Source organism: Musa acuminata, chromosome BXJ2-6, assembly GCF_036884655.1.
Source record: "Musa acuminata AAA Group cultivar baxijiao chromosome BXJ2-6, Cavendish_Baxijiao_AAA, whole genome shotgun sequence".
Lineage (NCBI taxonomy): Eukaryota > Viridiplantae > Streptophyta > Magnoliopsida > Zingiberales > Musaceae > Musa > Musa acuminata.
In genome coordinates, this window is record NC_088343.1 from 38,275,519 (window position 1) to 38,288,178 (window position 12,660).

The 12,660-nt window shown below is 41.1% G+C and overlaps 2 protein-coding genes and 1 long non-coding RNA gene across 3 annotated transcripts; all 3 read right to left on the bottom strand.

Moving 5' to 3' along the window:
* Positions 1-74: 74 nt before the first annotated feature.
* LOC135613646 (uncharacterized) lies at positions 75-1,374 on the bottom strand. Its single transcript, XR_010487348.1, has 2 exons — positions 1,057-1,374; positions 75-961 (listed from the first exon to the last, which is right to left on the bottom strand). It is a non-coding gene; the product is annotated as an uncharacterized LOC135613646 (long non-coding RNA).
* Positions 1,375-1,861: 487 nt separating this feature from the next.
* LOC135615477 (3-deoxy-manno-octulosonate cytidylyltransferase, mitochondrial-like) lies at positions 1,862-8,097 on the bottom strand. The gene is made up of 10 exons (XM_065114023.1): positions 7,949-8,097; positions 7,733-7,872; positions 6,322-6,698; positions 5,617-5,662; positions 4,571-4,657; positions 4,366-4,490; positions 3,213-3,352; positions 3,073-3,124; positions 2,798-2,908; positions 1,862-2,254 (listed from the first exon to the last, which is right to left on the bottom strand). Exons 3-10 carry the CDS (start codon positions 6,553-6,555, stop codon positions 2,162-2,164), a joined length of 888 nt encoding a protein of 295 aa, XP_064970095.1. The 5' UTR covers positions 6,556-6,698; positions 7,733-7,872; positions 7,949-8,097; the 3' UTR covers positions 1,862-2,161.
* Positions 8,098-10,519: 2,422 nt separating this feature from the next.
* On the bottom strand, positions 10,520-11,853 carry LOC103989189 (protein E6-like). Its single transcript, XM_065110950.1, has 2 exons — positions 11,126-11,853; positions 10,520-10,772 (listed from the first exon to the last, which is right to left on the bottom strand). Exons 1-2 carry the CDS (start codon positions 11,851-11,853, stop codon positions 10,520-10,522), a joined length of 981 nt encoding a protein of 326 aa, XP_064967022.1.
* Between the last annotated feature and the right edge of the window lie 807 nt (positions 11,854-12,660).

A 12,660-nucleotide genomic window follows, 5' to 3' on the forward strand; every position in this document is an offset into this window, starting at 1 on the left:
GCGTGTTAGCGAGGTCAAATAGAAACCAGGCGTGGAGAAAGGGTCGGTTGTAGGAGGACAAAAGGGGAAGAAGATCCTCGGCAGATTTCTGTACAAAATTTTATTGCACGTTGGTGTGTGCTGAAACATATTAGTAGGTGATCGCAATTGCTATTTGCCATAAGAGCAAATTGCATCATAAAAATAATAAAAGTGGCCTTCTCCAGTCTGTCATGATCCAACAACCTATAGCATTTAGCTATAGCTAACTATATTATCATTATGTATCACACGCATTCTGTCAAACAGGAGATGCGCACCTCGACATGGACCTTGATCTCCATTGCGCGCTTAGCATCTCAACGAGCTACTGATTGTTTATGCATATAGAGAGAATAATGGAGACTCACGACATGGCGGCGATTGCGGCGGGGATGCACAAGTGTTTTGTTGGCTGGATTTTTCTGGAGCCCATGCCGCCATAGACCGATGGAGACACTGCCGACATGCTTACTTATATAAGGAGAGAGGGAGGCATGGATGTACCATCACAACTCGGTGCAAACGTCGCATGGCGGCTTGGTGCAAAGCTGCGCTCTTCCTGCTCCTGTGTGTTGGTTTCCTGCGCACGGATGAAGCACGGCCCTATCATCGCGGCGGCGAGCGTTGGGATGAGAACATCAAAGTAAGTGCGATCGAATACCACAGCTTAGCTTGGAAGCTCGAGTGGAGGGGGAGGGTTCTGATAGTCGGTGACAGGAAGAGAGAAGCCCCGGGAGGACCAGATCCCCAGCACCATTATTAGCCCCACTACGGCCATTGCCGACGACGCCTTCATCTGCGTGTTCTTCCCTTCTTTCTCCTTCTCTTTGGCGTATTTCTTCTTCATAGTTGTCTTGACGTCCATGCATCGACTTTTAACATTCCTTTGCCAGTTATTTATAACGATCTCGAGATTTGTTGGAGTCGATGATGATGCATTCTGAAGGAAGAACAAACACCATAGAATCTAATTAAATGCCTCTCTTTTACGATGATGAATCATTCATCTTACGGCTACACAACAATACAACTTACGGCTGAATCATTCAAAAAGAAGCACCAAGGAGTGAAGCGAATCAAATTGCCTTAAAATACGCTGCACCGAAAGACAACTCACAGTTCATTAGTCTATAAAGCAGTCACAAACCGTTGCATTAGGCTCTAACACCTCCGCATAAAAAAGGCACATATCCTGCAAGCTAGTGGATGTCTCACAATAAAGCAATGGGATTAAATAGCAGCATAACGGTTGATGCCAGGAAGCTGGTGTTGGATCCAGAAGATCGAACGGGGTTAAATTCTATGTTACTAAGCACGACAGTGATGGCGCACGAGGACAACAAACATATGAACTTTATGAAGCTGGAAATGTTTGATATTATATCTCGAGTTGATTACCATAAGGCCTTTTGTGCAGATGGACTTCATAGAAGATATATTATTTTTATTTTGATGCAAAGGAGGACTACTTTGACAGATTATTAAAAGATAAAAAGATAACTTTCCTGCATTGTCGAACACCACTCATCCTAGAAACATGCGACCGTCTGACAGTATTCCTAACAAGCATCACTACTATCTATCACCATCAAGAGCAGTCAATGGTTTCTTTACGGACAGGAATCATTTTTAGGTAAACTCATCATATACAAAAATTCGAAACAAGTTGCATCTAAACTCGTATGATACAAACAAAATGAAAGGCTTAAATGAACAATTCTGAAACTGCAGAGTTAATTTCTGGGTTAGAGATGTTGATGTGCCACATGTTTTCTGTAGACCAAATCTGCCATGAATCATATTGCAATTTGGCTAGGTTAGTCTAGCATGGAAGCAAAGGTACGAAAGAAGATGCAAATACTTAAGTTTTCTCATTATAATCTCATACAACATAGCTCATCGAGCAATCTCCCTTATTTTGATCGAGTTGGTCATGCGATACAACCGATATGATATAAAACTAATCTTGTCAAGATAAAAGCTACAAATTGAATGAGCAACAACAACGAAATAGTCACTAAGAAGTAGAGTAACATAAGAATCATTTGGTAAAGATGTTGATCCACCCTATGAAATGCTCATTCCGACGCTTAATTGCATAGGAATGCATCAGATCTCTCATACCGTTTCAGCCATTCCACTATGCAATATTTCTTTCTCGCATCAATGCTTCTATTTTTGCAACATCCTCAGGAGTGTCTACACCGTGGGCGTCATGATTCACCTTGATTACCTGCAATACAGAAATAGGAAATTATGGGATGAGTGACTTACTTTCTCAAACTAAGTGGAAAGAAGAAGGCCAAATGGGAAAACAAATTTGCAGCATAGAGAAGAAGCATTGTCACGTATATTTATGCTTGTGAACAAGTCCAAACCAACTAGTTCTAAAATGTTGCATGTGTTTTGAGGAAATATAACAACCAAAATGACGTATCATCTTCTGTGGAGAGTCATTCGAGCATCATATAAAAACTAGGCAAGCTAGTCTCGCAACAACTATAGACCAGAAATTGTTGACATGTCAGTTTTAAGATGGTCAAATTAGTGCTTTTTTGTCCTGCTTGGAAAATGTGAGTATGTCAGAAAATTTTGAAATTTGAAAAAGTATACTTCCATTGCACCCATTACACCAAATTTATTCATGAAATGGTAGCAAGCATTCATTATCATCAGGTCAAATGGTTTGAGAAGACGAAACTCAGTTCTCGGAAAAGACATAAAAAACCTTCACCCGGTAATAAGCCCTCTAATAAGAGATTGGTATCTCAATTACCTTCATCTTGTACCCATTTTCCAGCACTTTAAGTTGCTCCAGGTCTTCTTCCAGTTGCAGAGGAGTAGGTGGTAGTTGTGGGTAGATCTTCAAGAACTTTGCATCAAAGCTCTGACCAGACAAAAAGCTTCAACAATGAGAATAAAAGAAGTAACATCAAGATATCAACCAGAATAATAGCGGATCAAACTTAGAAGGAGGAACTACCATTAGAAAACTACCTAATGCAAAATACTAGACAACAAATAAGCATATTCAAGGCGTAAGATATAGACCTGAATGCCTAAATGAAGTAGATAAGGAAATTGTGGATTCACTTTCCCTGACCTGATTACACAAGCATATGATATTAATAACAAAGGAGCTATGAAACAATCCAAGATGTGTTGTTATATGAAAGAAAGATAACACTAACTTGTTGAATGGGATCAATCCCCTTGAGAAGTAGATCGCATAACCATGATTATCAACCACACACTTTACCCTGTTGGGATCAAGTCCATCTTCAGGTTTCAAGGACGTGACAGCAGTACTGAAAACAGCATCAGGAGCTCCCTATGACATACAACATGCTCCAATAAAAGTAATAATAGGAAAAATATCCTGTGAAATCATAATTGGTAAATTGTATAATAGAAGTATACAACATAGAACAGTCATAATGATGCAGGCAAATGAATCTAACTGTTGTACAAAATTCTGAAAATTGGTATTGATAGATCTGAACCAAAGGTCCATTTGTGAGAATAAGGATATACCAGTGAAAGTGAACTTTTAGCAAGAAAGAAAAGTTTTGCATATTCAAGGCAAAATGTCTGAATTTGTTGCAGCTTGCAAATTTCTAACTTCTACAGTGTAATATGGCACCATTGTGTTTGCAACAGCACATATATTTTAAATACAAGATCATGTGTACCATATGTCACTGTTAAAACAAAGCAATTTACTCTGTTGCCATAACTCATCATCGACGAGGACAAAATAAGAAAGATGTGATTATTCAACAAGTTAGCCAGGGGATGGAAGGCAGAAGGAAAGTTAATCAAAAGCAAACATTTAGTTATTGATGAAAGAAGATATATGACTAGATCTAAGCAAATGCAAAGCACATTAGTAAAAAGATGGAGGCAACTAAGTTATTCATGGTTACACTTACATCATCAAATAATAAGTGAAACAAACCCTTCTAATCCAGCGCAGTCGCTGATATCTCCCGAATCTATTAAAGATACTGGATAATGCTAGATTTTTTATATAATTTTTTAATTACAAAATATTGCACGACCATAATATCATGAGTTCTTTCATTTTATCTCATGTTTGAGATTTTTTCCTAATAATTGCCACATCAAACAAAGAGGAACTTCCTATGTTCTTATAACCCTTATTATCTAGGATCTGCAATTTGCAGGGATCAAATATTTAATCATTTTGATCTCTGTGGCTACATATAAAGTAAATCCATCACCCTGTTTTTTAGTGATGCATGGTATTTTGAAAATGTAGCACTACTTTTGCAAAAATAAGGAAAAGAAAACGAGTCAGCAGAACATAGATGTGGTGACCACCTGCAATGCTTTAACAATACCATCTATTATCTCAGGCTCAATAAGAGGCTCATCCCCCTGGATATTGACAACAATGTCATAATTCTTTCCAAGTTTTTCAAGGGCTTCATTGCAACGCTCAGTCCCTACAAATCGAACAAACAGTAACATAATAAGCAACTAAACTTAGGATTCCATGGAACATAAACAAAAAGGACACAATTACCATTTCTGCATCCAACTGATGTCATTACGACATCTGCTCCAAATCCTCTACAACATTCTGCAATCTTTTCATCATCTGTTGCAACAACTACAGATACAAGGAAAACCAAATCAAAGAGAATATGGACTTCAGGAAGAAGAGAGAAGAAAAACTTTCAAATAATTAATAGTTGCATCATCATACTTTAAGCACGAATTCTAGGAAATTGCTATGCCAAAATTTATGTGATCTCATATAATTAGGACATTGATAGAATATGATTTTCAGTGAACAAACCTCTGATAATACTATGTGAGAATTCTTTGTCCTTGTTTTGTAACTCAAAAAGAATGACAAACATGAGGATTAGTGTATGGAATGACACATATGTAAAATTTAAAGTCTTTAGAGAGATTGTAACTGACACTTTGCAGCATAGCTCTAGAGAAAGTAATTGTCTTCACAGAATCATCTTCTTTGCAGAAGAAGATTTAGTTCTTTCATCTTTCTTATATTAGTGTACAAGATTAAACCACACATTTTTGCTTAACTGACAATCTACCTTTGAGTCAACAGCAAGTATCAATCTTGATATAAGTATCCAAAAACTTTCCATTTCTCAAATACTGGATTCTTCACCAAGTAGACTGCCATAGACCAAAATAGAGAAAGAAAGCGATACTATTGGCTGTTAAATTCATAAAAAGACTTGGATGAACGTATGATAGAAATCTATCTTGAAATAATTAAAATTCCATGGAAGCTGACACAATTACCACTATTTTGTGACAATAATGAGACGAGAGCCAATAAAATGACTGAAAGAGCCCTTTTCTGTCATAAGAACTCATACTTATATGTAATCCAAGGTCTAGACATGTGAAGACTTATTTTAGCATTAACGAGTCATTTTGAATTTTGAATGTAGTAATGAATTTAGCACATAACACATACCTAAAATTCGTCTCCATAAGAGAATATTACCATATACAGTAAAGAGAACCATTGATGTTTTCTTTGAAAGGAAAGATATATTTCATGAGACGTACTTGTTTACGGACGCTTACCAACATTCTCCAAGGTTGAAGCCAACTTTGCTCTCTCCCATGTTCTCTATAAAGATATTGTAAAAACATAACAACATAAGCAATAAATTGCATGCAGCAGATACTTAACATAGAATTCTATCCAAGAATAAAGAGTGATTTTTTAATTTTTTTATAAAAAGATGAAGATAATAGTACAATTCTTATAACAATTCTAATTCTTAAAGATATACAGTTATGACCCCCATATTGCCATGAACAGAAGTCCGCCAGAACCTCTAAGAGTTAGCCGAATGGAACAAGTAAGCTTATAGATGGACATCGTGGAACAAACCAAGATTAAACCCATTGACTCACATACATCCTGCCTCACCAGCCTAATTCTCAAATATTCAGTGTTCTCATCCATCTTTGTTCCTATTCCCCACAAGCAGCCACATTCCTACATGCAAAAAGCATGGATGAAGCTCGTCACACGCAGAAAACATGGCGCCTACCGAATTCGAACACCCAACCCTTTCAGCCAAGCTGAGGGATGCCTTTCCTATCGATAAGTTTTTACAATAACAAACCCACTGGTCTTGTACATCTCAAGATCATCTTTTCTAGCCCAGTAACTTCTCCAAATCCCATCTCGGAAGAGAAATCTCTCCAACATGAATGCATTACCTGGATCACAATAAGCAAGATCTGAAAGTGAAAACAGATCAATGAGGGAAGTGAGACCTGGATCATGGGCTTGCCGAGGATTTGAGCGAGGGGTTTGCCCTGGAAGCGGGAGGAGTCGAACCGGGCGGGGATGATGCCGACCACCCGGCTCCGGAACCCGCTGGACCAGCGGCGGAGGTAGAAATGTGCGCCAGCCGCCGCCGCGATCGCCGCCCCGAGCAACGCCGCGTGGACCACCCACGCCCTGGATCCCGACGACGAATCCGAGGAGGAGGGAGCGCAGATCGCCATCGAAGAGCAGACAAATCAAGATTCTGAGTCGACAACGCGAGAGGAATAATTGGATCAGAGCGTCGGGTAGAAATGGTGACGCAGGCTCCTCGGTTCTGTGACGTCGGCTTGGGTTGGGGGTGTCTTTGGATCTCCTGCAATGTCTGCTGTTTCATGAATCAGTACAATTCGTGTGGTCTGTTAGGATGTCCGGTTTATTCTAATTGGCCCGAAATAATTTTGGAGTGAATTATAACTCACTTTTACAAACAATAATAATAATAATTTTCAGTACACTATATGATATGTTCTTTTATTATAAATGATCATTTTCAGGACAGTTCATCCAAACAATTATAGGATTTAAACAAAATCAAATTTTGTAAATCATATTATTACAAGATAATTTCCTTCCAATTTTTAGGATTTATTTTCTCCACTAACCAATAGAAACAACCACATGGACACCTTTGTACTCCTTCAAAATAGATGAAAATTTTCAACTTCTAGAAAAATTAACATTGAAAACAGTCCAATTAAGCTAAAAGATATAGCAAACTCAAAATGAAAACTCCTAGCCCTCCTTAGTGTTATCACCAAATTTTGTTTTATTCACAGAAATAATAACATGAGAAAACTTATCGAAAGAACAGGATGAACATATCCTCACACCAACATTTTCCATAACTGATATGACACATTTTGGCATTATCCACGTAGTAGCAGACAAAGGACTCTCAGGCCGATGAAGAATGATACTTCATACATGAACAAGGCAACCAAGCGACCTCCACGTTATTCGATGTTGTACGGGTCGACACCAGACACCCTAGAGTCGCTCCTCAAAATACAAGACAATGTCGAACGACGTCAACCCATACAACGTCGGACACCCCGAGGTCGTTCCGTAAAACTCAGGACGGCGCCATACAATACCGACCCGTACGGGTCGATCAGTTGCAGGGTACAAGTCATCCTCCCGAGGAGTCGATGATCATTAAAGGACTGCGTACGACTGACCACCCTACCACAGGTATAAAAGCTAACTCTCTTACCAATAAGAGGGGACTTTGAACACTCGACTCTCTCTTATTCCACCAAAAGCTAACTTAAGCTTCGGAGAGGTCTGAGTCAGAAATTCCTCTCTCGACCTTGACCTATGTGCAGGAGTCCAACGACGGAGAAGCAAACCACTCACCAAGAGAGAAGGCCGTACTCGGGGGACGAGGCTCGAACCCGACCCGATGCTCACCCACCCAAGCATCCACGTGGGCAACCTTATACATCCGAGACTGGATCGAGCCGTGTTAACACCTCGACCATGGCGTAAAAGTTCACCTACAATAACCAAACTTGAATAACATATTTGTTGACTTCGCCGATCTAATCAACTTCAACCCGCAATGTTTCATACCAGCTGCTAAAATATAATCAACCGTTCCGATATCTGCAAAATATGAGAAAGAAATTACATGAGACAGGAAGCTGCAGCCAATTAATGAATATGACCACAGTGCTAAGAGAGGATTTGGAGAATGAAAAATCTCTGTTCCGAGACACTTTCCCATGCTTCATTCCGCCTGCACTCTTAATGCTCACCTTTACCTAATATATGTCTCGACTTTTAACATCTTAAATGACAATCTATAATATAGAGTCTCTTCCTGGGCAGCGGTTCATCATCCCCATTCTCAAACTGCTGGTTCACCTGCCCCAAAGGCAGGTTACTAAAGTGAGATAGATGTCCACCATTTTTGCCTCTCTGACATAAAGGCAATGTATCTTGTCTAATTGTCCCTAGAATGATCCTTCGTGGGTCCAACCGTGAGATGGCTTTCACATGCGTTGATGCAGAAAAGCCATTGCAGAAGCAGACTTAACCTGTAGCATCTAAAATGTTAGAAAGTTTAGCTTCGAGTTCGTGATTAGAAAATGAAGTTACATAGGCAGTGGTTTAATACTTCAGAAAAATGGACAGTAACGCAGAGAAACAAGGCTCATGGACCAACACAGAACCGACATATCACAGAACAGAATAATATGATGATAGAGAATAAGTGCTCTGTTTAAAGTATATCCAACCATACAATGAGAAGGCATTTGAAATGTTCACAAACACCAAAAATGTTAGAATTTAGCGACTCAACAGCACATCCTGCATTAATTATGATATAGCAACATAATTATAACCATGCATGGAAAACTCTAAACAAATGTCAAAATGCTCTAATGCAATTAAAGATGTATACTTTGTTATTGCATATACTATATCAGAAATTAGGCAACCACCCTCCAAGGTGGAAGTTCCAACTAAGCCACATCAGAAATTTCTTAAAAGTACAGTTATCTGACCATGTCATGACACACCACAGATCAGGAAATCCCTCAATGCATCGTTCCATGTCCTAAAGCAATATAAAATAAAGCGCGCAATGCTTTAGGTGCTCAGAGCCACAAAAACCAAGTTAAGCCTCGGTATGCATATTATTTTGTCTATCGGAAACATTGTCATTCATTTGGACTTTAGGGTAGCAGATGTTAGTTACCTGTGACATTGTAGATTTCCCGTTTATATGTACAGCCAAATATCAAGAATCATCGTCAAACGGCCATTCAGGTTGAAAGTACTTGGAAATGTGTCCCATTTGGAAGCCTGCTGATAAGGGTGTTGGAGTAGCCTGGAGGCACCGGACTAACTTGACCATCAGGTGATGTGCGCTAAGGTCACACATTCCCCAATAAATGTGGAGCCATACAGCACTGAATGAAGCTCTTAATGGAACTCATGGCACGCCATTTTACATGTTTTAGTCTCACCATATTTGATCTCAAATAAACCTGAGACCTCTATTGACATTGTTGACTACAGTGCAAAAGCAACCGAAAGGAACAAAGAAGACGTCACCTGCCTTAGATTGATGTGAAACTATGTCAAGCTTTGTACTTAGTAGTATTGATTGTGCAAAGCAAATTTCCACATGAATATTAGTGTCTCAAACATTAATAAAAAGTGTGGTCATTTGGAAGACCTCAGTGAAAAATATGTGGTGGCACTAGGGTTTGCCCTAATTGTCCAAAGCATAGATGAGCGATTAACAATGAACTACCTAAGTGAACCAGGTAAAATGTGTTGCAAAAACACAGACCTAGAGCTGCAAGTGCAAGCTTCTCAAAATGCAGCACAAAAATTACATAAATGTATCAAATTTTGCAGCAGAGAAAAATTATGTTGATAGGCTGAAGCACAGAAAGCTTACCTTACAATAGTTGCAAGAGTTCCTCCTGATGTCATTGTCTGGTGCCTAGTTCATTTTTAATGAATTCAAATAAAATAAATATTCATTAAATACAATTCACCTGACCAAGCTAAAACTATATCTGAGCAGATATGGTTTCTGAGTTTCGAATTCCATGTATAAGATGAGGACAAAAGACTAGCAAGCATTATACAACGCAATAGGATCAAGCAAGAACACATGGAAATGAAGGACATTGAACCCCCTAACATAACTTGATTTTGCAGAAAGAAATTCACTATACCCTTTTATCACTCTGGACCTGTTCCAAATCTTAAAAGTGAGGTTGTTTCTCCGGAGTTGGAGTGGTGAAGTCAAAAAAATCAATTATTTCTGCAGCAATCGCAACATGTTCGAATGATATCACCATTTGCAGGGGCAGATTTTGCATGCATAGTGGTCAGTAAAGTAATAAAAAATCCATATCAGATGATGACAAGAAAAATAACCATAAATGTGAAAGAAAGTCGATGAGTACACTAGAAAAATAGATGTCTCAATCGACCTACTCGATAGATTGATTCGGATTGAAAGACCGTAGATGCACAAGACCTAAACTCACAATAAACGGAACACCATCTCACGGTCAGCTTCCCACATCTCTAAGAAGAAATCAGTAATCATGATTAAGATAGATTAAAAAACATTAAGAACAAATTGGAAGCAACACAAAGCACAACCCGATCGATCTACTGATAGATAGATAGTTTAACCTTTTGGGGCCGGATCATGCGGCTCCCGGCCGCGAGGAACGTGGCGGCGACGGGGGTCCCAGTGGGGCCGAGGATCTCGTCGAGGGAGAGGTAGTCGCTGGCGGGGATCTCGGCAGCGGAGAAGGCGAGGAAGCGGAAGGTGTCACACAAGAAGCCCTCCTCTGGGCGATGGGAGAGGGGTCTGGCGCGCCAAGGCCGTGGGAGGAAGGACTTCGGCGGCCTCGTCGTTCTGCCACCGATGACCAAGTGGATCGTCTTCACCAGATCGAGCCGACCGTGTAGGGTCGGACTGGACCACGGTTCGAGTCGGGTGGTCTCCGGTTCGCAAGATTTAATCGAAGCAAATGGCACGTTAGTCTCGCGTCTCTATTAATCGACGAACCACTAATACTTCTCGATATTTGAAACATTACATTTCGATCGCACTACCCAAATGCTTGATGAGAAGCATCAAGAAAGAAACATTGAGAATGACTCGAACCATCAACACACTTGCTGAAACCAAATGCTTTGGAGAGTCATTAGCTACTACAATGGCGGCGGGTCTATCAAGGAACGTAGTCCTCTTGGCTGCCCTGGTACTCTTCCCCGGCATTGCTGTGTCCGTAGCCGCCCCTCCAAGAACCATATCTTCTGTCGCCGTAGCCGCCAGTTCTTGCGCCGGTGTACGGCTCATATCCTTCAGGGTTTCCCCTCCACTGGTAGGAACGCTGTGCGTACTGTTTCCCTTCGGCATTAACGTCGTAGAAGTACTTGCCGTTCTCCAAGAACCGGGTGTCGCTCATGCCGTACTGCTTGGTGGGATCGGTCTCGCCCTTCCACTCCGCCGGCGGCGTCGTCGTCGGCGTCGTCTCGTACTCGTTCGAGAACGACGAGGGGCGGTTGTTGTCAGGCTTCCATCGCGTGCCGTAGTTGTACACCGCATGATACTCCTCCCCGTTCTCGAATTTCTCTTCGCCACCCAGCTCAGTGCCAGCCGGGACGCCGGATTGGAAGGTAGAATAGCGATTCCCACGGGCGCCGCCGTTGTAGTTGTAGGTGCCGTAGCTGCTCGTGGTGGTGGGCGAGAACCGGTAGGGGCCACGCCCGTAAAGGCCATGGCCATTATGGCTTTGGGGAGGGAGCGCAGGGGGGTCTTCCTTCTTGGTGGCCGCAGGAGCCTCTCCCTTTGAGGGTGCAGCGGCTTCCTTGGGTTCTTCTCTTGAGGTCTTACTGAAGAACTGGCTCTCTCTTGCATGGATTGATTGGGACGCAGAGAAGGCGAGGAGGAGGAGGAAGAGAAGGGGCAGTTGCTTCACCAAGGTAGCCATTTGGAGTGGAGACGATGATGCTGGTGGGAGGGACACCAACACTTATATAGATGATGCTGATGATGATACTGTATGGTGTTATGGGTGTAATTAACGTAGGGAAGTGGCAATCGTCAAGGCCGGGTGATGATGCGAGGATTGTGGGGGGAAGTGGGCCGCACATCATGGCCTTGAGGCACGCTGCATGTGCTCTTCCATGAACCTCATTGGCCATAACTAGAAAGTCCACATCTTAGGAATAAAGAAGAAGAAGGAGGAGAAAGAGGACATATGAATCACTCAATTATCCTGAAAGGAAGAACACCCCTAACAGTGAAACCGAGGCGGGTGTTTTATATATGGTATTATCTGCCCTTTCTTACCAACTTGAATGATTATAGTGATCAACCATGCAATCGAAAACTTAACTTAAAACTCTTAATGTGGCCCTTTAATTAAACACATGGATACAGATGTGTTGGAGGATAGTAGTGTAAAGCTTATGGCGGCTAAAGGGCGTAACAAATCTAACTTGACCTACATCTGAGCTGAGGCAAAAGAAAAGAGAGAGAGAGCAGATACGTGCCCTTTGACTTATGTTTGCAGGTATCTTCTCGTCTGGAGAATACCTACCTGAAGAAGCAGCGTGACTGGCGGAGAGTAGTTTGTTCGTAGTTTGAAGAAGAAGAAGGCATATGTCCCAGAGGACTGGCCATTGGAAGACAACACATCATTTCTTACTATAGTGAGCAAGACACTATTATTATTGGCGCATGCAGCTTGTGGAACCTACATGCCCAAGCCAAGCTTAAATATATTTTCTATATA